General features: G+C 38.4%; 3 protein-coding genes across 3 annotated transcripts in view; 2 read left to right on the top strand and 1 right to left on the bottom strand.

Moving 5' to 3' along the window:
* MGAT4A (alpha-1,3-mannosyl-glycoprotein 4-beta-N-acetylglucosaminyltransferase A) overlaps positions 1-12,195 on the top strand; it is a 76,857-nt gene extending 64,662 nt beyond the window's left edge. Inside the window, exons 13-16 of the mRNA XM_057381490.1 lie at positions 4,088-4,166; positions 6,389-6,455; positions 7,475-7,587; positions 7,749-12,195. Coding sequence (XP_057237473.1) covers positions 4,088-4,166; positions 6,389-6,455; positions 7,475-7,587; positions 7,749-7,775 — 286 coding nt within the window. The 3' untranslated portion in view covers positions 7,776-12,195. The remainder of the gene's footprint in view (positions 1-4,087; positions 4,167-6,388; positions 6,456-7,474; positions 7,588-7,748) is intronic.
* A 1,314-nt stretch (positions 12,196-13,509) lies between these two features.
* On the bottom strand, positions 13,510-18,269 carry UNC50 (unc-50 inner nuclear membrane RNA binding protein). Its single transcript, XM_057381491.1, has 6 exons — positions 18,174-18,269; positions 17,183-17,466; positions 16,181-16,301; positions 14,429-14,568; positions 14,251-14,352; positions 13,510-13,734 (listed from the first exon to the last, which is right to left on the bottom strand). Exons 2-6 carry the CDS (start codon positions 17,460-17,462, stop codon positions 13,598-13,600), a joined length of 780 nt encoding a protein of 259 aa, XP_057237474.1. The 5' UTR covers positions 17,463-17,466; positions 18,174-18,269; the 3' UTR covers positions 13,510-13,597.
* Positions 18,270-18,297: 28 nt separating this feature from the next.
* Positions 18,298-22,244, top strand: LOC130582654 (cytochrome c oxidase assembly factor 5). The gene is made up of 3 exons (XM_057381492.1): positions 18,298-18,507; positions 18,908-18,991; positions 21,120-22,244. Exons 1-3 carry the CDS (start codon positions 18,406-18,408, stop codon positions 21,159-21,161), a joined length of 228 nt encoding a protein of 75 aa, XP_057237475.1. The 5' UTR covers positions 18,298-18,405; the 3' UTR covers positions 21,162-22,244.
* Positions 22,245-27,892: the final 5,648 nt, after the last annotated feature.

Below are 27,892 nucleotides of genomic sequence, written 5' to 3'. Positions count from 1 at the left end.
CACTGAGTACCAAAATGGAAGTTTTCTTAGTACCTTTGACTTTCCTCCATGTTAGTTTGATGATTTGTGTTGGGGGTTGTTTGTTTAATTGCTTGTTTTTAAGCCTTCAGTGCTCTTGAAATTTTGTGCAAGTTTTTATGCAACATGAGATATTAATGCTTAGCATCCTTTTACTCTCATACCACACTGAGGTCATGAGCAGAATGTGTTTAAGTCAGTTGATGCATTTAATTATTTCTTGTAGAGAGGAGGTTTGTCTCTGTGCTTGAATATCTAGAGTAGCTGGTTATTATCTTTTACCTGTGATTCTTGAAAAAGACACTGCCAAYGGGAAAGGTTCTCTCAGATTTAGCTACATTAGTGTTACACTTAGCAGTTGTAGGTTAGAATTACTTTTCTCTGATGACTTGCATCAAAAATGTTCAATTGTGTCCATCTTTGTATTTTGTAACTAAGGAAGTAATGAAATAATACTGCATAAGGTAATAGTAAGGCTTTTTTTTTTTTTTCTAACTTTAGGTGAATTTGTGTTTGGTTGGGATTGCTGTATTTAGAGAACCATGGCTTTCAGAATTTTTATTTGAAGGAATGATTCAGAAGGTGTTATGTTTAAGCAGCAGGTAGACAAGGAAATCTTAGTGATTCTACCCTAAGAAAAATGTGAAGCAATGAGGAAGTAGAAAAGCATGGTTTTACTGTTTACATGGACTGTCATGTGTAAATCCCAGCACAGGTGTCTAAATGATTTAGCAAAGCTATTTCCAAGTCTTTCAGTATCTGTATTGAGAAATACCTATCATAGTCTGTAAACCTTAGGATCATAGAATCATTTAGGTTGGAAAAGACATTTAAGATCATTCAGCCCAACTATAAACCTGTGTTTCTCTTGAAAAAAGAAAAAAAAAAACTGGGCCAGACATGTTACTACTCATGCAGGAATTAAATAGAAGGAAACAATCACAACCTTGTAATCCTATGGCCAGCAGCTGGATTACTCTACATTAGTGATTTAATGGAGACCTAAATGTCCTGCAAATCACACTGTGTATTTTTTAGAAAGGTATGCTTTACTTAAGAAATATCAGATGAATAATCAGTTCATTCATTATGGKACATAAGAGTCTTCTGCCCCCAAATGGGAGAGAGAAAAATCATAAAACTCTCTTGTCCAGTTAAATATCTAGCATGACAGCATGTTTGTAAAAATGGTCTTGGCATATATAGAGTCCAAAACCAAAAGGTTTGGGGAGGTGAAGACAGGTTCCTTAAAAGCCACTTCAGGGATTTTGGGATGGGGATTTAACTGACCTTTGTTTCAAAATGAGTGTTACTCTCTTAACCCATTTCCAAAGAATCTTCACTGGAAAATCTCCTGTCAGTAATGCAAATTTTAGAAGAATAGCTAATGACACATATCTTAGGAGCTGCAGTGTATCTGTTTGTTTGTAAATTAAAATGTATTTAATATTAAATTTTCTAATTGGCAAATTTTATTTCTAAACAAAATATTTATCATCGATATGGATTGACTGTATATGTGTATTTAGGCTTCTGTTTTCAATCTGTGTAACTTAATGTCTAAGTAGGTGTTATCTGTCAAGTGTTGAAGCAAGACTCGGATATAAAAATATCCCTTCCTTTCTAAACATAATTTAAAATGTGACATGTGCATGTGTTACATTTGTGTGTGCATATGGATTAACAGATAGTTATAGAAAATATACTRAAATAGCAGGTTTGATTACATGGAAATGGGGTTTGATTAATTACTGCTGTAAAGTGTCCTGGCACTGTGCCAATTCATGAGTGCATTGCTCTAATGGAGTGACAGCTGCTGAGGGGAGGAAGCTGCATCTCAGGCTCAAAGTTGACAGCACAGTAGGAGAAATGGTTGGCTATGATAGTGTGCTTGCGCGGATGTTTTTAAAAACCAGCAAACAAACCCAAATAAATTAATGACAACCCTTCACAAGCAAAGCCCTCACAGCTACAGCTTCCCCCCCGCCCCACTTTCCCCAAAAAACCCATCCAAACCTCAGAAGCCAGTTACTGTTCATTGAGAGCACGGTGATCACAGAGTTTCTTTGTGCATTTTTAGGTGTGTCTTCTCAGAATTAAGCGCTAAGGAAGAGCAGCATGTCTGTGGTTTGGGTGGGGCACCTTAGACTGTGAGTGTTTGATCACCTTCATTTTAAATTAAGTCTCCTTTGGATTGTCAATGTTTTCAAGAGAAAAAATGCCCAGTACTGCTTAGGATATCTGACAGACTAAAGAATGGGTAGTTAGATCTATTAGGTCAGAAGACAGCAGAATGTACTTTTAGTTTTCTGGTCACCTTTGCTGAGAGTTTTGTTTTGCGTGTCATTGAGATGTACGATGAAAGCATCATCTTCCTAGAAAAAATAATCCATTGGGGTTTTTTGAATGTCATTAATGTCTAGAAAAAGTCACAGGGTTTGTCTTGGAAGAACTGTGGATGTTTTAGGTAGCTTGTATACTTTGGAATTGATTAACCTTTACATTAAACTACAGTGTGGAAATTACTTTTCTTGAAACCCATACAGTGCTGAGGCTTATTCAGGCAGGTTCTGTTTTGCAGTACAGTTGTGCATTTCTGCTGAAACTGGTGCAATGGAAATCAGTGTGGCTGTCTTGTATCACAGTGTGGGGTGTTATTCCTTTTCTGAGTCTTGATAAAAGAAATGTTCTACATGTGTGTGCATTTTGTTTAAGTACTTCTATCATTTTGGGGTCAYAGACATTTCTGAGTCAGGGTCAGAGAGCTCTTGTAGCTATGGAGAATGGCAGGTACTTAACCTGGCCTCAGATATATTGAATAAAGAAAAACTGGAATTTACATCTCTAACTGCCTCTTAATAAAWTCCAAATTGAGCTAACATTTGTAATTTTAATCAAGTGATAATTTCTGAACTAATTTTGTCTTTGGCTGGTGACATATTTAATGGTGAAGAGAAATTAACAGAAAGCACCATCTAATTGAAGAAAGGTTTGAAATGTGTTGATAGATTTTTACAAAACACAATAAAGTAAAATAGTCTTCTTAAAAGTGGCATCTGAGTAGGTGTAGGATCTAATTAGTTTATGACAGTAATCTGAATGAACGCTGAACCACTAGAAAAAAGCAAGTAGTGGACCATTTTCAAGCATTGATTCCACCTAGTGGTAAAAAAAAATATTACTGGTTTACATAATACGTATTCAGAATAATGTGAAGTTCCTGTTATATTTGAAGAAAGGGGAAATAAACTATTTKGTAACATTTTCTACACGTGTGCAATACTGCAAAAGCTGTTCAGAGTAGGCAGCTACAATTTGAGYACTTCACTGATACCAACAGGGATGGTTTAGATAATGTTTCAAACATATTTACTCTGTCCAATTAAAAAAATAATTATTTGCACAACTGAGTGAGGGTAATTGGGACCTTTTACAGGTTTTAAAAAGTATTTTTTATGTGTATATACATATCAGGCTTTTGTGGTTTGGGTTTTCTGGAGATTTTTTTTTTTAATCTGTCTTTGGAATAGAAGTTTGAATTCATGTAACATGAAGGGCGTGGATGTGGGTTGGGAATTCCTGGCACAATCATCAGTGGGATTTTGCAACAAACTATTGTGGAGAGATGGACTTGGGGAACACTYACCTGGCAAAATATTGACTTGGCTCAGAATGGATCTGCAGAGTTCATCCTGTGGGCTCAGGGMGAGGGTGATATGTGCTGGGCAGAGGCTGAAGGAAGGCAGGGCTGCTGATTCTGAAGGTGAAACCAGTGTGTGCCAGGCAATAATGACTAYAGAGATGGTTGCTTTGTGTGATGCAATCTGGCAAGAGCAAATGATGCAAACTCCTTTCCTCTGTAAAATATTGCCCAGATATTTTAGCAAATGAAAARCTTGACCACCTCAAATTACAGTGAAGTGTGAAAACATCTTATCCCCAGTTGATGTAGGTCCAGTATAAAAATTASATTTATCCTTGTAGCATCTGTATGTGACAATTAACATGTGAGACAGCAACTCAGCTAATTCTGAYAGATTATATAGATTGTGGTTTTTTTCATTTACAGGTACTTGTTTCACAGTGGCAATCCAGAGCATCCAGGAGACATACTTCTAAACACAACTGTAGAAGTTTTGCCTTTTCAGGTATGAATTTATTGATATGTGTCTTCTCCATTACAGGATAAAAGCAAGTGTCTCTTTATTTTCTTGACTTTTTTTTAACAGGGTGAGTGAGACATAAATGTTTTTAACTGTATGGGGCTTGATGCTCTGATGCTGTCATACTTTTCCTTTTTTTAATTGGATTTGGAAGACTACTGTAACTATTCAGATGCTGATTCAAGGTGCAGTCTGCTGCAAGTGCTGTTGGTAATCTGGAGGTGAACAAGGTCATTTTCTTCCAGTTCACTGGTACTATTTAAAATAAAAAAAAATAAACAGTCTTCCCTCTCCTGTGTATTTTGGGAATCGGGAAACCTAAATCAGCCTGCTTTTTGACTTAGTAAAAAAGTCTTAGTTTGGGGATTGACACACATCCAAACCCACTAGATACTGAAACACATAGGTTCTTAAATGAAAGGTGTACCTTTCCCCTGATTCCTGTTTTTTTTTTTCCCATAAATCAGTCAGTTTTACCAAAAGAGAGCRCTGCACTCTCTAAAGTACATTTTTGTTTGAAGTCAGATGGTATGTGTTCTTTTTCTTTGACTACATATTTCAGCTAACTATTTGTATCACAAAAGTCTGAGAGCATTAATATATTAGACAAGTTTATTTTATTTAATATTAAAATGGCAAAGTATTTCTATCTTCTCCCATATACCTGATGTAGGAATCTTGAAATCTATGCTTAAATTGCCATATGTTGAATTTTTTTTWAACTTTCTCTTTATTTTTTTTCAAAGTAAATAATCATGGAGGAGTTCAAATCTCCATTTTCCCAGTATGCTTTCCTTGGTGCAAGCAAGAAAAATTAGAAAAATTCTAATAGAAAATTCTTATTACCCCCATCCTTTAAAAGAAGTTTGTTAGCTCATTTCTAATTATACATGACATGTAGAATAGTATATCATAAGATCTGAGTTTATTTCTCAAGACCTGTGAAATACATTCAACCACAAAAACAGCAGCAGCCCTCACTTCATCTAAGCCCAAGGTACAAGARTGCACAAGATAATGAGCAAAAATGTGCATTAGGATCTCTTTTTTGGCTTTACTCAGCTGTGAAATGTCTCTCCAACTGGAGCATCCCTTAAGGAAATAATCCTACAAAGGTTCTATTGCTATTGATGCCATTTTTGGAAAAGATAAAAAGAAAATTCTGACTCTGGCCTGTTCCTAAGCCACTGGTATCAGCAGAAAATACTGTCAGTGTGAGGACAGCAGCTCCTCAGGGCCCTGTTTCTCCACCGTGGACTTCAGTAGAGCAAGAAGCCCATTCAGGTAGTTCAACMCTGATCTTCCTTAAGTAGAACTCAGAAAAACAAAAAACCCCAACCCTTACAAACCAGTGTCCCAGACTGGATTTTTCTGGGAGACAAGCAGTATACTAAAGAAACCCTCAAGACAACTAATAACAAAAACTGTCCCAAACCCCTGAAACAACAGCAACAAAAAACTAAATCCAAAACACCTGCCTCCCAAATAAATATAACCAAAAAATCCCTGCCAATCAGCAACCTCACTTCAAAGTAGGAATTTTAAAAAAGAGCTGATTAATTGAATCTCTATTTYGTCAAGCATTTTTAATTAATTCCTGGGAAATTCTTGGAGTGGGTCTTTCAGTATTGGATCATGGTTGTAACTTTTAAGCTGTTTTTCAAGCTCTGTTGTACAATTTTTTTTGTGCTTATTAAAAAAAAACTTCTTGATCCCCATCCTTTTTTAGTGAGGCACTGATAATTACAATGCTTTCCTCACTGGTCTGATGGCTCTCCATCTCACCCAAAGTCTTAGATCAAAAAGTAGGCTGTAAGTTTTCATTTGTCCAAGAGAGAAAGCTCTTGCTCAGCCATGAAAAAAGGCAGGATCCTTTGCTTTTCTCCCGCTGTGTATGCCATTATCTGCTAAATATTCTGTTCACGTGGCAGTTACCATGTGAGTTATGTGGGCCTCTTAGAGTACTTCTTTTTTCTCCTTTGAAGCCAARTACYGTTCAGTTCTGGAACACTGCTGCTCTTTCTAATTTTTTTTTTTTTTTTTGGGCTGGCTTGTCTAAGGCTGTGAATAACTATGTTCCAGGCTGGTTCTTAATTATTTAGAAAATATGGATGCTGAATATATAAGAAGAATGCACACACATTTGTCTTCCTCTGGCAAAGTAATATGCCAAAATAAATGATCTCATTTATGCTTTGTTGTTCTAGAATGAAGAACTGGTATTAAGCAAAGAAACCAAAGACAAACGCTTAGAGGATGGTTACTTCAGGATAGGTATGTAACAGCAAAAAGAAATGTGTTCTGTTATTGCAACAGTTAAAGACATCTTCATTAAAACCAAAACAAACCTAAACCTGAGTTTTGATCRTTCATTTTTGGGTACATGACCCTGTAGGCTTCACTTAACATGGTTGAACTTAACATCAGTTTCAGAGACTGATGTACTAAATAGAGATCTGTTGTGGCTCTTAGTTGTAATGCAGCTACATCCAACTTTTCTGCCAGGATTGATCACCTACGTTATAGTAGTGGCATTTCCAGGTTGTGTAAGATCACCTCTTCTGTCGTGTGACTGCACAAGTGCTTTGGTGTGAGCTGTGTGCTTGGCCTGGATTTGAACCCTCCCTACAGACAATCAGCTGTCTTGTCATAGGATGAGATTGGTACTTCAACAGCCATGTGGCTCTTGGGGAAGGTGCCTGGATACACGTTGTCAAGAAAGAGAGATTTTTCTCATGGATTTTAATTAGTTGCTGGACACAGTTTGGGCAATCCTGTTATAAAGGAAGCACGTTTTTTGTCATCATAAATTACAGTTGTCTATATGATTTAACTGTAAAGTCTAACCGGGCTTTTAAATTGGATTCTTACTCATCCTAATATAATTGAAGATGCTTTAAATAGGAATATGTTACGCATGAATGATATCCCTTGTCCTTAATCCTCCTTGAAAATACATAAGCCAAGGCRTTGTGTGTTCAGTTCCATGGTATTAAATGAATACCTGTGCCAAAATCTTCAGTTTGAGCTGTTAATGCCTTTAGACAGTTTCAAAGCTTTTGTTCTTTTGTGTAATCCTGTTCAGATTGGTGTGCTCTGATGATGTGCTCCATATTGTTTGCTGCTGCAAAACTGGATYCTGTGTCAAAATCACTCACTGCCTTTTGTTTTGGGAATGATACTGGTTTCACCTGTGAATTGTGCTACTACAGATATATTTTCCAGACACAGATTTTGTATTTCAATGTGTTGAACAGGACTTAACTGAGGATGTACTTTTGTTTCTTTTGCAGGGAAGTTTGAAAACGGTGTAGCTGAAGGAACAGTTGACCCCAGCCTAAATCCTATTTCATCATTCCGGCTTTCAGTGATACAAAATTCAGCCGTTTGGGCAATTCTGAATGAGGTAAGAGGTGGTAGAATGTTAAAAGCATAACCAGCAAATGGGTAATTTCCTCATTCAGTTTTGAAGCTCAGAATTTGGCTAACACTAAAACAGTTACCTCTTACTACTGAGAAATGTAATACACTAAACTGTGACTCATTTTTTCTGATTCTCTATTTCAGATTCATATTAAAAAGATTACAAACTGATCACGGAAATCTGCTTTAGAGGAAAATGAAAGAATCCTTGAAAACTCTTCCTATAAAATATGACATCCTTAACAAGTCACAAATTGAATATACTGAGCATGCACCTTATTCCAAATGTCATTCTTTTTCACTTGAACTCTACCTCTTGTGAAACCTACTGTAGATGAGAAGATTGTATTTACCCCTTCTTATCTGATCCATCCAGAAACTGATGCTCCACACTGATAATGTTCGTCCGAGGCCCAAGTTGTCCTCCACTGTAATGTGACTTTACCACCTTATGGTTACGGAACCCTGCTACACTTAACCTGTACTATTTTGATAGTATAGTAATATAAAGTTGTACATATTGTTACATTCCTTGAAGAAGAAAAAAATATAATTATTGTTAAATAAGTTTTATGAAGGGGGTACTTTCGGAGTTCCATTTATTTTCTATAAAAAGAACCCTCTTTTATAGACTGTCAGGGATATATATTAAAAATGTTAGGGATATTTAATTTATTAAAATAATTTGAAAAGTACATATTTTTATGCAGTAAAATTTTAAATTGATATAGTTTTTTTATGAATTCTCTAGTTTAAGTTATCTTTCTACATTTTCCTTTGGAGATGCAAACATAAATTAATACCATATTTCAAATATACTGCCATGTTTAAAAAAACAAGATTAAGTTTCTAAATTATGTAGTTTTATACACAGAATCTGAATGATGTTCAGAGACATAAACAGAGTTCTGAAGAGTGTTATTCTTTGGGGCTATGAAATTCCACTATGTACAGTTTGTAGCCACATGAAAAGCATGTTGAAATGTCTTGTTTCATATTATGTACTAAATCCGCAGTGATTTTAGATTGAATCCATTGCATTTTAGAAGAATTTTTTTTAATTCCAAATCAGTTCTTTCTAAAAATATTTGTAAACATTTCCTAGGCTGAACAAATTCATTTTCTGTACTGAGAAAAAATCATTCTCCAGCTTTGCTTTGGAGTGACAAGAAGTTACCTTTTATCAAAAGAATGAACAGTAGATACATTTGATCTACAGAGTTCTCCTTTTAAAAAGTTCTGTTATTGCAGTGTTTATTTTGGATACATTAGCGAGTAGTTACATTTTATTTTCTTCCTTTGTTCAAGAACCAGGTCTTAGTTTGACTCCTTTATGGATCAGTATGGTAATTCGCACTAACTTTATAGCAGGAACTAAATTTGGCCTCAAGTTTGTACCCTGCCTTTTCGTTCCAAGGGAAACAGCAGCAATCCTAAATTAATCAGAAATTCGGTCAGGGACAGAATGTGGTTTGGATTACATCCAGAGTGGAATTGTTGCAGTACTAATGCTACTACTTTACTGAACASCTTCTGCTTAGGTGCTTATAGGTCCTTAGGTGTAAGGACTCAGGCACAGGAAGATTTCAGTTAGTCAGAAATGGCCAGGAGAAAGAGAGGCAGGAATTCCTTCCTTTAATAGGAATGAAATGCCTGATTGACATTGGAGGGAGGCATCCACCCTGGCTTGGGGATTCTCAGTTGTGCTGTGAAGCAGACATCTCCAAAGCTGGCCAGCTTTCCYCGTGGAAAAAACCCACACTCTACTATCCCTGACATAGAATCATAGAATCAATTAAGTTGGAAAAGACCTTTAATGTCTTTGTGATCAGGGCACAGATGCACAAAATCTGTTGCTGGTTCCCCGACCTAGAGCAGGGATCTTGAATTTGAACTTTCACATCAAAGTTCAGCTGACAGATTTGGCCTCTCTTTCATGATATCTTTATAAGGAGCAGGARCCTAAACCTGACTCTCCAGCACTGCAAGCCCTCACCACTAGCTTATAGAGTCAACCTGTCCTCTCTTCTGCCTTGCTGGAGAATTGTGATGTAGCTTTGACACTTCACCAGTATTCAAGTTGAAGAACTTAACTACTTCTACAGGCTGTTGTTGTTTTGGTTTAGCTATGCTGTCCAGGGACACAGGGAAGACAAGATTTTTATGCAGAGGKAAGACCTGTTTAGACTGACTGGTGTAAGTTCAAGAAAAGTTAGATACCAGGCAGACATTGTTTACTTTTCCTGTTTGAATCAGGTGGTGTAAATAAAATGTTACTTGGAGAGCTTGTATTGCCCGTAGAGACTGTGGGCATCAGGTAAGCACCAGTCACACAAATGGAGTTTATTCTTGGATTTAGGAATGTGGATGACCAGGYTCTGAATCCTGTGTGACTCCAGCCTGTTGTGCTGGTACAGCCCTGTTTGTTTCCTGTATAATGCTCTGCTATCAAATTACCAATATGCCATGGGTTTTTATCACACATTAACTAGCAAAGGTCTGAGAAAGTATTTAGGTTTTCTTCTCAGCTGCATCTGTGAACAAATGATGCAAATTATTTAAACTAGGGTTATTTATTACAATTCAGAGTGCAGAATTCTATATGTTAGATACTGCAGTTTCTTTAATTTGTTTTGCTGACAGTGACCTTTTCCATTTTTTCCATAAGTCCAGAATTTTACTGGTAGCACTTATTTAAGAAAGCTGTGTGCTTATTCTCAAAGCATCACTGTTCCTGATGTTTCACAGTAGTTAAGATGAATCATTGCTAATATATTAAATACATAGAACCCCTATCATTGATTGCAAGACTCTGGTTAGTAGTATATTTAGTTTTCAAAAATGTTGAGAAGAAATTTATCCAAGACCACAAATGAACTAGTGTGTGGTAAAATGTGGGTTGTYTTCTAAAGATTGGTGCATTTTTATTACATTGTAGTAGCAGGAGTTGAAAATACTCTGGGCTGCTTTAGTACTTTCAGTGTTCCTGAGCTTAGAGGCTCGCTAGATAAATGTGCCACATTAATACAAATTATATTTCACAGATGCAGGTAAATTCAAGAGCTGGTGTAATCAGGTAGTTCTGCAAATTTGCTTGGAAATTTTATTGAGAAATAGAAAAAGCAAGGAAAATATTTTCTATCTTAATTATTTCTGCAGACAGCTATTTTGGGCCTTGTACCTTTAAATAACAATTCTTGAGTCAAGCTAAAGTGGTGCAAGTGTACTTCCTGCAAGTCTGATGAAGTAACAGTTGGGCTGTTTGGCTCATCAGCCTTCAGCTTGGGCACTCTTTGTGACTGGGTCTACACCAGTGGGGCCAGTGTCTYGTGCACGTCTCCATTTTCAGTGACAGTATTACCAGATCTTAAACAGCATCCTAAACCTATTACCTGTTTTTGGGGAGTTTTTCCCTACATGTATTCAATTTCAATTTATTTTTCTTGTGGCCTTAAAAATCCCCTCTAGGCTGCTGAATCTTAGAGTTATCCAATAATGGAAAATATTTAAAAATGAACTGCACTATCCTATGCTCCTGTTAGCTCCTTCCAATGCTGTTCAAGATTCAGAATAGCCCACTTGCGTGAAACCAAAGGCATGGCCAGAAACCTTCATTATCTGGGCAAATTATTCYTAACTTCTTATACTGGATGCCAAACAGACTGGCTGATGCAAACACTGGCTTTTCTGAGTTGATCAGGATTGCTTGGGACCAAGAAAACACAAGACTGTCAGTATAATCTTGTTTTGCTCACTCAGTGGGTCATCTTGCTGAAAACTTTGTAAATAATGTGAACAGAATGTGATAATTAAAAAGTGTTTCTAAAGCACTGTATAAGGCTTTGAGCTTTTGCGGGCATCTCAACCACATGTTTTCATTAATGGAAAAATTTCTTATATATTTTTTTTTCTGTACTTAAAGATGGCTTAGAAAAATTCAGATAGATGTGATTAATGGACCAAGAAAAGACTGGAGTCTTCTATCCTATCAGTGCTTGTCTAGCTGTTTCAAGGCAGTTTTTAAATACCTTGAGTCAGTTTGGAGCAAAGCAATTTATACTTTGCCCATGTGAAACAGTTCCCTGAATGAGTTGAAGTGTAATTAGTCTTTGGAAAAATTGAACAACTGTGTAACAGTTTCCTTTTTTTTTGTTTTCAAATACATTATAATTTCAGTAATCTCTGTATTTTGTTGGAAATACTTGCTACAGATGAAGTATCATAGTAATTTGTAGTTTTCCTCCAACTTGTAAAGTATTTTAGTCTTGTGGGGGAAAAGAAGAATGAAATATTTTCAAACCTTGCTTCTGTAAAATACATGAACCCAAGGTTCTATATTTATTCTTACTCGGAAGCATGCATTGTGAAAAAGCTAGAACAAGTAACTGTAGCTAGAAAGAGGAAAAAAAATTCCTTGTGTATTTAAATCATCTTTACAATCACCAGCATAAGGCTGAAAAGCTATTAAACAACTGRTGTTTTCAGGCTAGCATTGATTGCTGATGTAAAACACATCCCATGGAGACTTGGTGAATTAGTCCTTGAGTGTCACTTTTCTGACCTTAATGGTCTCTGAAGGGTATTGCTAATTTCTGCTGTAAACAGTGAGCTGCTGGAAGTTAAAGTAGCTTAATTTTGAGAATGATGCAGCCTTCTTTCAAATGGAAAAACTTTGCTATCTCTAAAGGGAAGGTGCACAGGCCCCAAGTCCTTCAGTGGTATTGCACCACAGGGCACTAAATATGAAGTATTTTTACTGTTGAACTGAAGTAGTTGATCACTGATGCTAGGATTCCTGTTAGGGAAAAAGTGTGCTGTTAGGCTGCAGCTGCCTGCAGGACGGGAGCTTGTGCTGTTAGCCAGGGAGGTAGCAGATCCTGACTGGAATCCTTCACTTTCCATGGATCAGCAGTTCAGTGCTTTCCTTYGTTTAAAGGAGAACGTTGCTCAGCATCTGCTGAGAGGAAAATATGAATCTCTTCAAGCCTTAACAGTGGCTGAAACACACAGTACTGTAAGATGCACTGCCAGCATATTTGGTATTTTAAGATAAATTATAGTTTTTCCTTAGAGATCAAATTCTAGTATTGAAATTGTCTTACTGTAACCAGTTTACTCTTGTGTTGTTTTGGAAACTGAATCCTAGTGCTCATGTTTCATGCTGAACACTGCATTGGAAAGCTGTCACTTTCACTTTCCATAAGGTATTGTTTGTGACGGTCAGTTTATACTCCTGCCTTGTGGACTTTACAGCTGCAGGCATTGCCATGAACCCACCCACACTTGTAGYCAAACTAACTTGTACTTTTCCTTCCATGTTCATTGACCTGCCACTCAGAATGGTGGCTGTAGTAATACCCACTGGACTGCTAGAGATTGGGTTTAAAACTTGCTGCTATCTTTGGAAACCTGATATGGGTCATGTTAATTGTGCCTTTCATCACTGTTTCTTCTGTGTGCCAGAGTTGTCCTTGTATATTTGAAGTAGTCATTAAAATAAAGCTGTTCTCACGCTCTTTCATACAAGGAGAGGACAGATCTGTATCTAGAGACAGTTGTTGCTTTACCATCGCAACACTATTAAGATCTGTATTTTCACACAGTCCCAAGGCAAGGTATTCCAATATTACTCTTCAATAAAACAGTTTTTTGGTGTCACTTAAGCCCCTCATAATGTAGAGCTTATGCCAGTATGTGCAAAGTATCTGCAGTAAGAGTTAYGCTACATAGACTTGTTGCAGTTAAATTTAAGCTACAGAAATGTACAAGTAACTTGTTTTTAGGAATGTACTGCGAAAATATTTGAACAAAATTGCTAACATGTTTACTGTTGTAAATATTTTAATAAAAAAGGACACTTCAAACTTTTTTACACAATTATCTACAATAAAGAGAAATTTACAACCATTTACAAAACGTTCTTAACTTTTTCTTTACTGTCAAAATGGCTGAAGTAGAAACAAAATAAACATTACATACATGAAGTCCTGGTTTTATTTCACTCTGTATTTATAAAAGGAACAAAGCATCTTGGTGAAGTTCCATCCACAAGCTAATGAGATCAAATAGAGCATGATGAGAAGTGCAAATGGATACAAAAGAATAGCTGTGTTCTTCAAAAAGGGCAATGCTGAAACAGAAACAATATTGAAGCAAGTATAAAGTAGTGCTCTTTAAAAATGGTGCTTCATGTAGAGTAGCCTTGGGGCAAGGCAACAAAAAATAGTTCTACAATACTCTCCTGTCCTCCTCAGACATCTCTGTGCTACTAATCCTACTGTTATAATGGCTTGGGGAACWGTTTTACCCAAAACTATGGTCTTGGGTAAAACTCATTACAGAATTTTTATCTAATGCTAACCTCTTGAAGTGGATTTACAGAGGAACAAGAAAACCAAGTTGTGGTACTACAGGTCTAATACAAGACTGGAATTTGGTGAGGTGGAGAATATAAATTGTTTGGTTAAAAKGTCCACCCAGCTGAAAACATGGATTGGTTTCTATCAAACTGCATTTCCCACAAAGAAAGACTTSAACACTCAGCTGAGCCTCTGCTTTACAAATACTAGGCTAAGATCAAATTAATAGACTGAAAACATGCTTTTCTTTTTAGTCAAACAAATAAAAAGAAGTTGCTTTTACTCACCACTGTATCCTAGGAATGTCACGTAGATGTAATAGCCGATTGCAATCAGCCATAATGTATTCCCAACAAAATATCCAATGACAGAATCAGATATGATGACATCTGCAAGAGATAACTGCTCTCAGCTGTTTTGACAGTGCACCATTTTGAAGCACAGAGCTCAAAGTATTCTACTTACAGTTGATGAAGAACAGCTGGATAAAATGCAGAATGACTAGAAGTGGGTAGAAAGCATTCAGATGCACATCAAAGGCATATCCCCACTCCACATCATAATCTCTGTTCGGCTGCTTCACTAAGTATTTATTTGAAATGAACCTACATGAAAAGATTTTTGATACTGTTGGTAATATGAATCTATAAAACTCACAACACATAGGTTTGAAATACTAAGTCAAATGTGATCCCAACTCTCCACCCCAGAATTTCTGCTATCTGGGAGAAAAAACATGCAGGAATCATACAGACTAGACTATYGTTAAAATGGTTTTGTTGAAACTATCATTGCATCCCCTGCATGCTACAGGCAGCTGAAATACTCTGCAGGTATTTCAAAACAGAAACAAAACTCTTCTTTATAAGAAAGAGATCAATACTACAATTTATCAGTGCAGCCACAAGCTGCCACTTCTGTCTGTACACAYAGGGAGATAACTTCAGTGAAGTGGTGGTACAAGAGCAGCATACCTCATAGAGAGATGGTTTATTTAATCTCTGCAGAACAGATGCACTGCAAGGACAGGAGGAGGGCAGAAGAGCGTTCATAATGTCCCTMTACTTACTGAAAAGATGTACAAATGCAACATGCACTGCCTGGTATTAAAGGCTATCGAATGAGCCTTGAGACTCTTTCCTTTAGCTTAAGTTCTGCTGACATCAAAAAATTTATCCCATTTAGAAAAGGAACAAAAAGGCAATATATGTTCAGAAATAAGAGACCCAAGTTTTCATGGAAGCCTCCTCTGAGCTATTCTTTGTGCCAAGGTTGGGGTTGCAAAGAGGCAGAGCCTGGGTGCAAGGTGAGGAGAAGTGAGACAAGAAGGAGTTTAGATTCATTAGGAATGGGGGAGTTTTGCAGAAAAAGGTGAGCCTGCACTGGAAGAAGGGACTTGAACCAAACTGGAGCCAGGTGACTGGTATTGAGGCCTGCAGGAAGCTGAATAAAAGACAGAGGAAARTCAGCAGATGCTGAAGTATTCCTGGTTTACAAGACTGTATCCTAAGGCACAAATTGCTGGAGGATGGGGCCAGGGAACATTACTATAAGCTCTTCCCCAAGCAATTTATGGGTTGCTCCAGACAGGAGTACTAGGGCAGGTGGACCTTTCATCCATCAGCTACATTTCTTTTATATGCCTCATTCTCAATTTTGCAATTACAAGCAGGGGTTCTTGATGTCACTGTTAGGATTTATCCCTTTTCCAATCATCATCACTTTAGGATGCTAACTCTTAAGATTTAAGATGTTAGCTCCACTATTAAGAACTCTTATATGCCCTTGCTTTCTAAAGTTCCTTGTAAAATAAAAATTCTTTCTTTGGTGCCCTCCCCTTGCAGCAGCACAGGAACAGCAGTTTCCCATCATTTCATGGTTCCATCACTGTTGCAGGACACATCTATGCTRTTGATGAGGCCTGGGTTGTAAAGTGACCTGCTCCTGCCTCTCCACTTCTACAAGTCTCTGGACAATAGAGGATAAAACTGGCAGCAACTACCAACAAAGGAAAAAGCTGCCAAGCACAGAACAGTTGTTTTTAGGGCATCATTTTGAAACAATTATGACAGCAGCATAAAACCTATAGACAATACTTTCTTACAAGTTTACCCCAAACAAAAAACCCCAAACAACAAACAAGTGTCTCAAAAACAGCAGAGGACTCTCTGTGTCTGAACAGCAATAYTGAACTCGGCTTCCAAATTCACCACTTACCACATTAGAGTTGCAATCAGGAGSCCAACGCCCACGCAGTCTATGAATACAACCCAAAGTAGCAGTTTTATTGTTTCAAAAAATCCCATGTCCAGTACAAATCCAAACCCTACGGTAGACACTGAAAGCAGAAAAAGATTATTAAAGTCGGCTGTGGGAAAAAACCCATGAGATCTGATGGGTCTGACACTGATGGGGTTTTTTTGAGTATACTGTTAAGAAATCTCCAGTTTCCTTTTTATTTTTCTCCCARGATTTTCAGTCCAACAGCTCTTTTTTTCCTCACAAAAAAATAGATATAATGCAATTTATTCATAATTTAATCCCTGTCACAGATTGAACACTCATATGTACTTGGGTCTAACTGTAATGCTCCACCCAAAGTGTTTTTTTTAACTTTGCACAATGCTACAATAGAACATTCTTTGTTTTAGAAAGGCTCCTTGTTAACCCAAACCATGTGTGTAATTCTATTTCAGTTGAGTTCTTCTACTGTGAACAGCAATACACTATTTAATAGACGGCAGCTAAGATAATACTTACTGAATTTGCAGTTCAGTTATTTATATGAGCCACTCTTTTATAGCTTAATTTGGCAATATACAGAATCTCAYCAGGGCCTTAATTATAAAAAGTGTTTCATACATGATATTCAGGTAAACCAAATAGTCAGTATTTCTTAACAAAAACATTGCCATGTGCCATGGGGTTTTCTTACTGTGTAAAGTTACAGTGAATTATGCAGTTTAAAATACAACAGAAAAAGAGGTGCAACAGAGAGTTCTACAAGTTCTACTCAAGACTACAGAGTACTACCTAAGCCTACTCTGATTTCTAATTCCCTTAACTTCAGAAAGGCTGGGCCTTTTTCTTATGTGCTAATTTGATTAAAAGATTATCCATACAGATCGATCCTTTTTGTGTGTTTGCTATCAGAAGGAARATAAATGTTCATCCCTAAACTTTCCCTCCCTCTTCCTTATGCTGTTCTCCTGCACTCACCACAAAGCCAGATACTGAGCAGCACGAGGAAAGCGGGATCATCTCTCGCCCACTGGTCCTTTGTCTGTTTTCTGTAGTGAAAGTTCCTATAAACCCTCTGCGGTGAAGTGAACAGGTAAAGCATCTGCCAAAGCGCAAACTCGAAGTCCATCTGTCGGAAGTGGAAGAGCCTCCGCAGGTACTTGTAGCGTTTCGCTCCGGCTGTGTGCCTTGCAGCATCTCTGGGGCTCAGYACACCATTGCCCTGGCTCCCAGAATTAACCAATGTGGTTGGCAACATCTTGCTAAAGAAAGAATTTCAAAAGATGCATTTTCTTTTGCACATAATAAAGGCTACAAATAAAATCACGCGATGCAGGCCACGTCTGCAATGCTGAGGTGACAAAAACTGAGCGCAAGTATAAACAATGACATTTGTTGGAGCAGGTCCAGAGGAAGCCATGGAGTTGGTGAGAGGGCTGGAGAACCTCCCTTATGGAGACAGGCTGAGAAAGTTGGGGCTGTTCAGCCTGGAGAAGGTTGTGTGAAGACCTCCTAGCACCTCCCAGTATTTGAAAGGGGAAAATAAGGAAGCTAGGACACTTCATCSGGAACTGYATTGATAGGACAAGGWGTAAYGCGTACAAACTGAAAGAGGGGAAATTTAGGTTAGATATAAAAAAGAAATTCGTTACTGTGGGGGTGGTGAGACACTGGCACAGACCGCCCAGGGAGGATGTAGATGCCCCAACCCTGGCAGTGTTCAAGGCCAGGTTGGATGGGGCTTAGAACAACCTGGTCTAGTGGGAGATATCCCTGCTCACGGCGGGGGAGTTGGTGCAAGATGATCTKTACGGTYCCTTCYAGCCTTTAACAGTGCACAAATCGATGCTTTAGGGCCRGCCCGGCCGTCGCTGCTGACCAACACCCGTCCCCCGGAGCGGGGCCCGCACCCAGCCCCGGGCCGGGCAGCGCCGCACCCCCGAGCCCCGCGCCGCGCTGAGGGTCTCACCTGCTGCCCCGGCCCGCGGCGCGACCCCCGCCCCGCCCGGCACCGCCACCAGGGCCGCCGCCCGCAGCCTTCCGCCACCGTCCGCGGCGCAGGCGCCCGGGATCCTTCCCGGAGCCGCCCCGTCCCTTCCTGCCCCCGCCGGAAGCGGCCGCGGCGCCCGGCATGGCGGTGGCGGTCGGCGGTGGCCGCAGGGCGGGCGGCAGCAGCGGGGCGTAGCGCAGGGCTCGCCGCCATGCCCAAGTACTACGAGGAGAAGGAGGAGGACGGGCGCGCCTGCGGCGGCGTGAGGGAGGATCTGCGGCAGTGCCTGCTGGAGAGCCCCTGCGTGCTGCAGGTGAGCGCGGCCGCCCTCCCGGGACAGACAGCTTCCCTTCCCCAGCTTCTTAGCTCGYGGTTGTAGCTGCTTAGGCAATTACAGATCAGAGGAGAGCGCAGGTCACCGTACCGAAGTGAAATCCTCAGTAAACTTCCTCTGAAGCTGGAACTAAATGATCCTCAAAGGCCTCTTCCAAGCCAAATGAGCTCAGTTGGCCAGAGCGTGGTGCTAGTAACGCCAAGGTCGTGGGTCCGATCGCTGCGYTGGCCTTCCCTTAAGAGTTGGACTCGATGATCCTTGAGGGTGCCTTCCAACTCAGAATATTGGTGATTCTGTTCTATGATTCTGTGAAGTATTTTGATGTCTCTGACGCGCTGCAGAAATAAAATTTTTAATCCTTTCTTATTTCATCTACTAGGAAAAGAAAAGCCCTAAACAGTGCTTGAGGGAAGGACACTGTAGGAGTTTGCAAGTGACTTTCTTTGCATGCAAAAGATCAATGGTAAGTGGTGGTGTGTCTTCTCCCTGCTTGGATGTTTTCTGTCCTTTTCCCCCTCTTCAGAAGAAAACCACTTGAATTCAGTAAGGCAAGTGTCATTACGCAGAACAGGTCTTGCCTTTGAATCCTCATTAAAATATGGTACCAATTTTTCATGAAGAAGCAGCTKTAGAATAGGAGAAATTGGAAGAGTACATGTTTAAATTCAATTAGGCTTAGAATGTAGCAGGCAAGTAGGGTAGGTATTTTCACTATTGTTTTTAGTTTCAGTTTAAAAAAATATTAGTAGATCAGGTAATTGTAAGATAAAATATTGACATACTTTTTGCTTGTATGGTCATTCAAAAACATCTATATGAAGAACATTTAAAGGAAAGAAAATGAGACTTTCACTGTAGAAGCAGGATCTTGCATTGAATTCACATTGAGTCATTAATTTTCTTGAAGTACTAAAATTCATGATGAATAATAGTTTGTTTTTTTATATAATGAACTATCCYATATGATAATGGCAAGTAATTTTAAAAAATGTAATTAAAGTTTTCCCTATTTTGATAGGAGTTCCTTGTCCAGAATTGTTTTGCTTGTGTTTCCATGGCATTTAAAACGTATCTAAGATGCAGTAAAATGGATCAAAACTTTCTAAGCATGAGAAGTGCAGTGCTCATTTTTTTTTTAGCTGGTGTGATACATAATGAAGAATGTACAGCTAAAACAGTACCTAAAATTTTTCTTCTGCTTTCTATTAGTCATAGCAGCTTTTTGTACCTCTCCTGTATAAACCATATTAATCCATAAAATKACAAATTATTGTTTCTGTGCACAGGAAAAATGCTGTATATTGAAAGTTTGAAATACCTATATAATGCTGCAATAGCAGCATACATATCTCCAGGTGATGTGCCTGTATTTTTCTGTGGATTGTGTTAACAATCTGTGGATTTTTTAAGGGACCCTGATGAAACTAAGTTTCTAGTTAAATGTCTCCAGTTCATGCAGGATGATGCCTGGCTCTTAAATGATTTTATTTAACTGTCCCAAATTTTAAAGCTGATGAGTGATCTTTTTCTTGTCCTGTTAATTCTGTACATTTCAATWATCATGCTCTGTCAAATTTTTTATTTGTTCTAATAGTGAAGCTTAAAGAGTGTCCAAATTAGACACTAAATGCAGATATAATTTACAGTATGCTAAAATCATCAGGGGTTTTGCCTAGATGCTGTTTTCAAGGAAAGAGAAAGTCTTATCAAAGGAGTAAACTTTAGTATGTTTAGATATTAAAGCTTGGCCGAGGTTTAAAGTGAAAGCTGCTTGGTTTTTGGACAAGCTGTGTCATCGTGAGTCTAGCTCTTTACAAATTTTGCTGCAGTTCTGAATTCTGGAAGAAAGTTAGTTAATGGATGTAGAAGGAACCTCCTCAATCTAATATCTGAATATGGCTGAGTTGCAGTCTGTCACTGCCATCTTCATGACTGGTTATCTAAATTCAGAAGAATTCTCCCAAGGTCAAAGTATGGTTTTTTTCTGCATTGGGAAAGAACTTACAGTTTAGCTTCTGTAAGTACTGCACGGTGGCATTTATTTTATCTTTACCATCATCTTCAGCCATTCATTAAATGCTTTTTTTTTTGTAATTACCAAGAATAAACTTGCAGATTTTACAGGCTAAATATTATTTCAGTTTTTACTAATTTATTTCTATTTTTTCCAGAAACTTTGTGTATTTAAGTTATGCCTCTTCTCATGGACATTGGCTATGACTCCCACTTCAACCAAATCTGAATTTTCCTCCTTCAGTTTAACAGTTAAATTTGCAAAACTGGTCTAAAGCAGATTTACCTTGTTTTCATGTGTCCATTGCCGTCCCACTRTGTTGTTCTGTCATTTATGTTGTTGTTTATTTCAGAATGCACGGGAAGCTTGTGACATAATTTTAGTTTTGTGTGAGGTTGAAGATTTTATAATGTGTCTTTCATCAGAATCCCCTGTGGCTTGTTGGCTACATCACTACTTTTCTTCTGCTTTATTCTGGTCTTTGTTCTGATGTTAGAGAGTGCCAAGGTAGCACAAACACTCTACAATATTTCTTTTGCAAAATACCTGCTCTTAATATATTGACTTMAATTTTCAGTTGGATACCAGGGCAAGATTCAGAGGAAGGAAGGGGTACTGAAGTCCTCATCAAGAGACCTAGCCATGGGAATTTAGGATTCATCAGCACTCTACACAAAAGCAGAGACTAAAGTAAGAAGATGGTACCTGCTGCATCCTTTCATGYGGTGTTTTCATGGAAGGTATCTACTCCTGAGCATTCTGACAGATTGACTTGAATGTCAAAAAGAAGGCAAGCATAAAGCTGCAAGTTCTGGCCAAAATGGGTGCTTGTCATGTATTTGCAATAAAAATGTGAAATCCAGAACAAGCTGCAGAAGTTATTCTGTTTTGAGGTTGTCTTTTGTGACTTAACTGTAAATTCTGGTAATCTTTTACTATTAGAAATAATACAGGATATGGAACTGGGARTTCACTTGATGTGTTGAGGAGTTACCTTAGTAGACATATATCCCAGAGAGTTTGTCAGAATAGAACTATTTTCAGAGATGAGGAATTGACCAAGGTTGTAAAATGTGTGTGCAAGCTGCTTCCTCTACAGTAGGTTTGCTACCCAATAAACCTGTACTAAAGATGGGAGTGGTGATGTTTTTCAGTCCCACACTGGTAGGGAAGTGGGATTTATAAGAATAAGAAGCATTAAGTAGTGCTTATACCATGACTGTGGTCAGTATTAATTGGTTCTATAKAAGAACTCTTTATCCAGAGGAGCATTTTTTTCTATTCCTTCAGAATCAAGACCTCTACAGGCCTGTATTAAATAAATGATAATGTAACTCTTGCGCGTAAAAGCTCAAATAACTTCAGACAAGCTGATTAGAAACAAGGTTAGGAAATAGTGAGAGGGGAGAGGACTGTAGTAACTTCTTTTCTTGGCTGAAGCTTATAGCCAAGTGTCTGATTTACATTCAGTCTGAACAGATGCATGCAACACTTATTGTTTCTAAAATTGATGACTTCAGTGAATGAGCACATGTTGACTGTTTAATTCTGTCTTCTTAAGCAACTGTTCTCTAATGAGTCAGAGAATGTTTATATTCCTTGTATGTGTAGGACTTTATTTTTGCCCTCTAAATCAACACTGATTTCACATTTTCATGTTCTGTTGCTCATGTGGAAGCTAGTTCTGTAAGCATCCTTTGTTTTCCACATTATCTCTACATATTAGAGATATTTGTTATCTCTAACATATTACCATATTATCTCTACATACACTAAAATGGTATTTGATGTCTATAAGAGTATTTTTAACTTAACACTCTAATTTCAAAGTATTACTCACAAGCCTCTTCCATGGGAAAAAAAATTTGAAAAGATACTAAAAATAAATATAAAGCCAYATGGCAGGTATTTGAAGTCAGTTAGAGAGGAGGGTGGGAATGGTATGTGGGTTTGTTATCAAGGACTTTTCCATAATCTGCCCTACTGCAGGGGTTTATAGGTTGATGCTTCAAGTGATCATTATTCCTTTCTCAACCATGATCACTAAACCTCACTAATGCTGCAGTAGAAGGGAGCAGAAAGATTGCTACATTTTAAACAGTTATTTTTTGTAATCAACTTGATCCAGTGGAGATCAAGTGTTAAAATTAGATCTATTGGTTATTTAAGAATTTAAAAATTGACAGAATACATATATTATTTGATCCAATAGAATGTTAGTGTCAAAACATCCTAATGGTTCACTAAACTACCTAGGACAGTGTRAAAATACTGTAATAGGTAACGAAATACTGATTTGGTCGAGACTATTATTCAATTCCAATATTATGTAATGTAATACTCTGTCTAAAGATAACTRATGATATAATTGTCTTGGGACTTTGAACACTGTCCTACTTGAGAGATATTAATATTTCTTGTGGGAAAAATAATCTGTTTCATTAATGCCCTCTTTACAGCTTTTTTCCTAATACACAAAATATTTTTATTTAAATATATTGATATTTTTGTCTCATAGCTTGTGCTACACTACTGGCTTTTACTAAAAAAGGACATGTTTCTGTTCTTTAGTAGATTTTGCAAGATGGAATCTGAGGACAAATGGTTGACATGGCACCAAAAGGCTCATGCTGGTTTTAGAATCACAAAAATATGCAGTGCTAATAATTTGTATTAGGACACTGCTTGCAATAACCTTTCACTTTCTTGTTCCTCTTACTTGTTTTTCATGGTGCAGAGTCAGAGGCTGCTAAATGCTGTCAGGACTGACATTGCAGGCTGTGGCTCTGTCAGTGTTAGGACCTGTCTGTGTTACTGCACCTAGTTTCAAAAATTAAAACGTTCTCTCTGTGGTCCAGTCCTGCAAACACGGTTGTATTTATGGAGCTGTAAAGACATTGCAGAACTGCTCACATGTTGTTCATGATGATTAAAAAATAGGCTGTGGCCATTCACTCGGAAAATTCTTTAGGCTGTTAACTGTTCTTTCAAGGTAATACAGTGATAAGCATGAGTCTGCTTAATGAAGGCCYGTGTGTACATATTTTGAAAAATGAGAGAAAGGGGTTGGTGTTCCAGAAGTATCACACATTTAGTATTTAAGTTGTGCCTCTTGAAAGGAAAGACAAAGCATCTTTAAAAAATCCTCACATTTGAAATCTTTTGTGCTTCCAGAAGGTGTGCATTTGTATTACAAAGAGCTTCATTATTCACTGGGTGGCATAAGAAATTGGTTGTCCAGTCTCTCTTCACCTTTAAGTTTATGGAGAGTTGCAGATTGGATTAAATGCTTCTTTAAAAAAAAAAACCCAACATGTAAAATAATATCTTTTCAGTGAAAGCCTGGAACCAACTAGGTTGACACCTACTTATAAGAAGAGCATTAAATGAAATCATCATGTGAAAATGCAGCCACAGAATATAGGTGGTAAGCAGTATCTGTTGTTTAAGCTGTGGTTAGAAAGCTTATGAATACAGAGCTGTAGCAGCTTTGTTAACATAATGAATTTTTGTGGTGCCTTGGTGTCATTTAGAATATGTGTATTTATTGTAAATGTATCTTGTTGTCTAAAGCTGAAGAGCACTACAGCTTAATTCCAGTCACAAATTGTAGCTGACAGAATAATAACCAGCAAACCTATRGATCCTTTCTCATTTTTCTTTTTCCAAATCTGCCTGCTGAATTTTCTGTCTCTGGCATGTTTTTATTGCAGATATCTTCAGGAAATCATTAACTGGTTATTCCTGTAAGTGGCACACTCCACAATGACTTTGTTGACAGTCTGTAGGAAGAAAATTCTGTAAAAATAGCAGCTTCTTGAAGTGGACTATGCTATATTTTTGGGATTTACAGTAGGTTCATTAATAATGTCCTTAAACACCGAAAGTGGAAGAAGCAACAAGATTTGCATTTTAATAGCTGCTTAATTAGATCAGTAGCAGGTGATGTATTTCAAGTAATCATATATTTTAGTAGCTAAACATTGAAAATATATTTTTTATGTCCATCTGAGGTTGGTGTGTCCTGATGGAGGCTTTCATGTGCAATATTATTTTTTTCCTGGCCTGTAGGTAGTAATGGGCTGTAGTGAAATGGAACGGAATAATTTCCCTAAAGATTTTTAGTAACAGAGGAAATGATACAAGTAAATCTCTGTGACCTAGAACAAGATATTCAAAATCTGCAATATTGCTACTATTGCTTTAAAAGGAGCTAGGGAAAAATAGCAAATCAGAAATTGGCTTGCAGTGCATACAATCTAATGATAAACTTTGCTACTGTAAAATTGTCTTTTGTTGTCCTTCATCACCATTCTAAGGAAGAGGAATATGAATATTACTAAATCAATTTGTGACAGAAATTTTTGAGGCATTTTTGCTGGGGAGAGTGTGAAGTCTTTCTGAGGTTTACAAAGGTCTAGTATTTGTTACCTATGGCCTCTGGCTTCTGATTCTGTAGCAGCCATATCTCACTAACAGTCATAGCAGGATAATTTCTGGAATTCTGAGCAGGAAGAAATCTATTACAGATTGTTGGATTGCTGGCACATCGAGGAAGATGAGGGTAAATAGTGTGTTGAGGGGRTTGATTATCGGATGCATAAAAATTGGTAATGCTCAATAGAAGGGCAGAAACTGTAAAGCCCTTTATCAGCTGCTGACTTGACATTCAGGTCCCTTTCTGCTTTGTATTAGTACTTCAGGTAAGAGTTTGACACCTCTCATGTGGTCTGACCTTCTGTGAAGGTTTTTATGCCAGAGAAAGGCATCAGATCTTAAAGAGGACATAAAATBTAATTACATTTTCTCTTGACAGAGTATTTCAATAGCTAGTAATCCCTCTAGAAAGAGCATGTCTGTCTTGTGATTAGAACTTCAGTTTTCACGTCTGGGAGAAGAAGAGGGGATGGCTCTGCAAAGAGGTTAGTGGTATCTTAGGTTTTCCAGGTGGAATGCATTTGAAAGTGAAAACCAAACAAAAACAAACAAAACCAAACCCACAAACAAACAAAAAAACACACCCCCCCCCCCCCCCACCAAACCTTTGATATTTTTCAATTAAATACATGGCTTGACTTCCTAAAATCTTGTGTTATACCTGCCTTCCTTAGTCCCCTCACAGACATGCAGTGTTCTTTTAGGCAGGAGATAAACCTCTGTCGCATATTTTTTCACTGATCTACGTACAGGTAAAATCCCCAMTTTATTTGTACACTACTGATAGTGCTTCCAAGGTGAGTGTTACATTTTCTCACATAACACACAGTRTCAAATTGGGATCTTGTGTTCAATTCTCTGTCCCTTATGATCCTTATGCTTTTCTCAGAGTCACTAGTTTTTCACTCTGATGTTTTCCCGGTGTATGGCTTGTATTCCTATGGTATAACTTTGTGGKTTTTTTCCCAGATGTATAACCTGAGATTTGGCTATTAAGAAATAATAATAGTTTTGAACAGTATGCTTTATCATCTGTTCCAGAACTTTTATGTGATGGCCCAGTTCTTTTGTTCATCACAGTGTCAGCTGTTGGGTTGTCCATAAATACGATTAGCAGGGAGTTCATACATGTGTAAACATCTTTGAAGAAAATGTGGAATAGAATTAAACTTGGTAATGGTTCCAGAGCAGATCTCTAAGTGTCTACTGAAATACAACTCCCCTCTAGTTGAAAAACCTCTCTAGCCTATCCTTTCCTACCCTGCTGGGTTTTCTTGTATTTTATCCTGGGTAATTCAGACTGCTCTGCCTACAAATAAYGTGGTGAGTCTCCACATTCTTCTTCAACACTGGTGCAACATAAAGCCCTTCTGGTCCCTTGGGTTTCAGTGGTTTCAATGGTTTCAATTCCCTAATACTAAATGAGTATCAGTAGTAAACATCGATCTTCCAGAGTCCTTGGTGGGGAGTTGTCCACGTCTGCTGTTTGCAAAGGGTGTAATTTGGTTGATGATAATTGAAAATGTCATCAGCTGCAAATAAAGTATGATTTTTTTGCTTCTTAATGCTGTTAGGATCTGTATTTAAGTTGAAGGGTGGTAGTGACAATGTCTACTTGCTGTTTAGCCTGTTCTCACCAAATATATTAAATATTTTTGTGAGAGGATGACTTTAAGTTTGCATGGTTTCCAGAAGAACTCTTGTTTTCTGTCTCTTTGTTAAAAAAGTGTGGCAAGGTTCATTAGCTTTGTGCTAAACCATGAGCAAAGGTAAACATTAAAAATCACGCATGCTTGACTATGCATTGAAACCACYTTTTTTAATAAGTTCTGTGTATGGTTTTGAAGCAGGGAGTCCTTAATTGAATTTCACCAATTAAAAGCAGAAAGAAGAATTCGAGCTGCCTCTCCGGGCTTCTCTATCCAAATTCCGATTGTACGGGGGACTTGAGCTGGCAGCTTCCAGCACAAGGGAACTGCAACAGGCAAATTAAAATTCTTACACTAGAGCAGTGCTGGGACTGACTCAGCTGGTACTTGGCAGCAGTCCTCAGCAGGTCACGCACAGTTGGCTGGAGGCATCCAGAYTGTGTGTGTGTCTCACTAATTCCCCACTTCAGTGGCTTTCCTCCATGCGGGAGCCCCTCACCTCCCTCCTGGGAGTTCGTGCAAGGTAACTTATGAGTAACCCGTGTTCTCCTTGGCTTTTGTGCACCGTGTAAAAAATAATAGAATGATCCAGAGCTGGGCTGTGACTTCTTCCTCTGTTCTTTCAATGTGTCCCCTGAAAGAAGGCTGTAGCTGGGTGGGGTTCAGGCTCTTCTCCCTGGCAATGAGTAACAGGACAAGAGGAACAGGACAAGGTGTGCTAGGGGAAATCTAGGTTGGACATYAGGAAGAATTCCTTYGCGGAAGGGGTGATTAGACATTGGAATGGGCTGGCCTGGGARTTGGTGGAGTCACCACCATCCCTTGAGATGTTTTAGGAAAGACTGGAYGTGGCCCTTAGTGCCATGGTCTAGTTGATGTGGTGGTGTTTGCTCATAGGTTGGACTYGATCTCAGAGATCTTTTCCAATATAATTGATTATGTGATAAAATATTRGAAAACAAAACCAAATCTGGATTGCTGGCTCAAATTGCTTGGCTCGAGCATCACARCTGTGGTGTGGGTACTTTGCAGACCCGAGACATTTTCTTTCTCAAAACCSCCAATGCCTGACTGCAGATGAAGATACAAGAGAATCCTAGTTTCTATATTTTTGGATCCTCCGGAGGCGGAGATGACCGAGCACAGCCAGGCTCAGGCTGCCGGCGGGGACAGGCGGCGCGGCTCCCGTTCCAGCCCGGGCGGGCGGGCGATGCCGGCCGGGCCGAGGCCGCAGGGGGCCGGGCCAGGGCCGGGGCGGGGCCGC

The sequence above is a fragment of the Malurus melanocephalus genome, unplaced genomic scaffold, assembly GCF_030028575.1.
Source record: "Malurus melanocephalus ecotype Western Australia unplaced genomic scaffold, MMel_1.1 scaffold_512, whole genome shotgun sequence".
In the NCBI taxonomy this organism is placed as follows: Eukaryota; Metazoa; Chordata; class Aves; order Passeriformes; family Maluridae; genus Malurus; species Malurus melanocephalus.
The sequence above is the reverse complement of the archived record's forward strand: the minus strand, read 5'-3'. Positions and strand labels throughout refer to the sequence as shown.

Excerpts from the sequence above, each read along its gene's own strand:
- LOC130582654 (XM_057381492.1), top strand. The coding sequence starts at position 18,406 with ATGCCCAAGTACTACGAGGAGAAGGAGGAGGACGGGCGCGCCTGCGGC. Across the intron at positions 18,508-18,907 it reads AGAGCCCCTGCGTGCTGCAG|GAAAAGAAAAGCCCTAAACA; the intron begins GTGAGCGCGGCC and ends TTCATCTACTAG.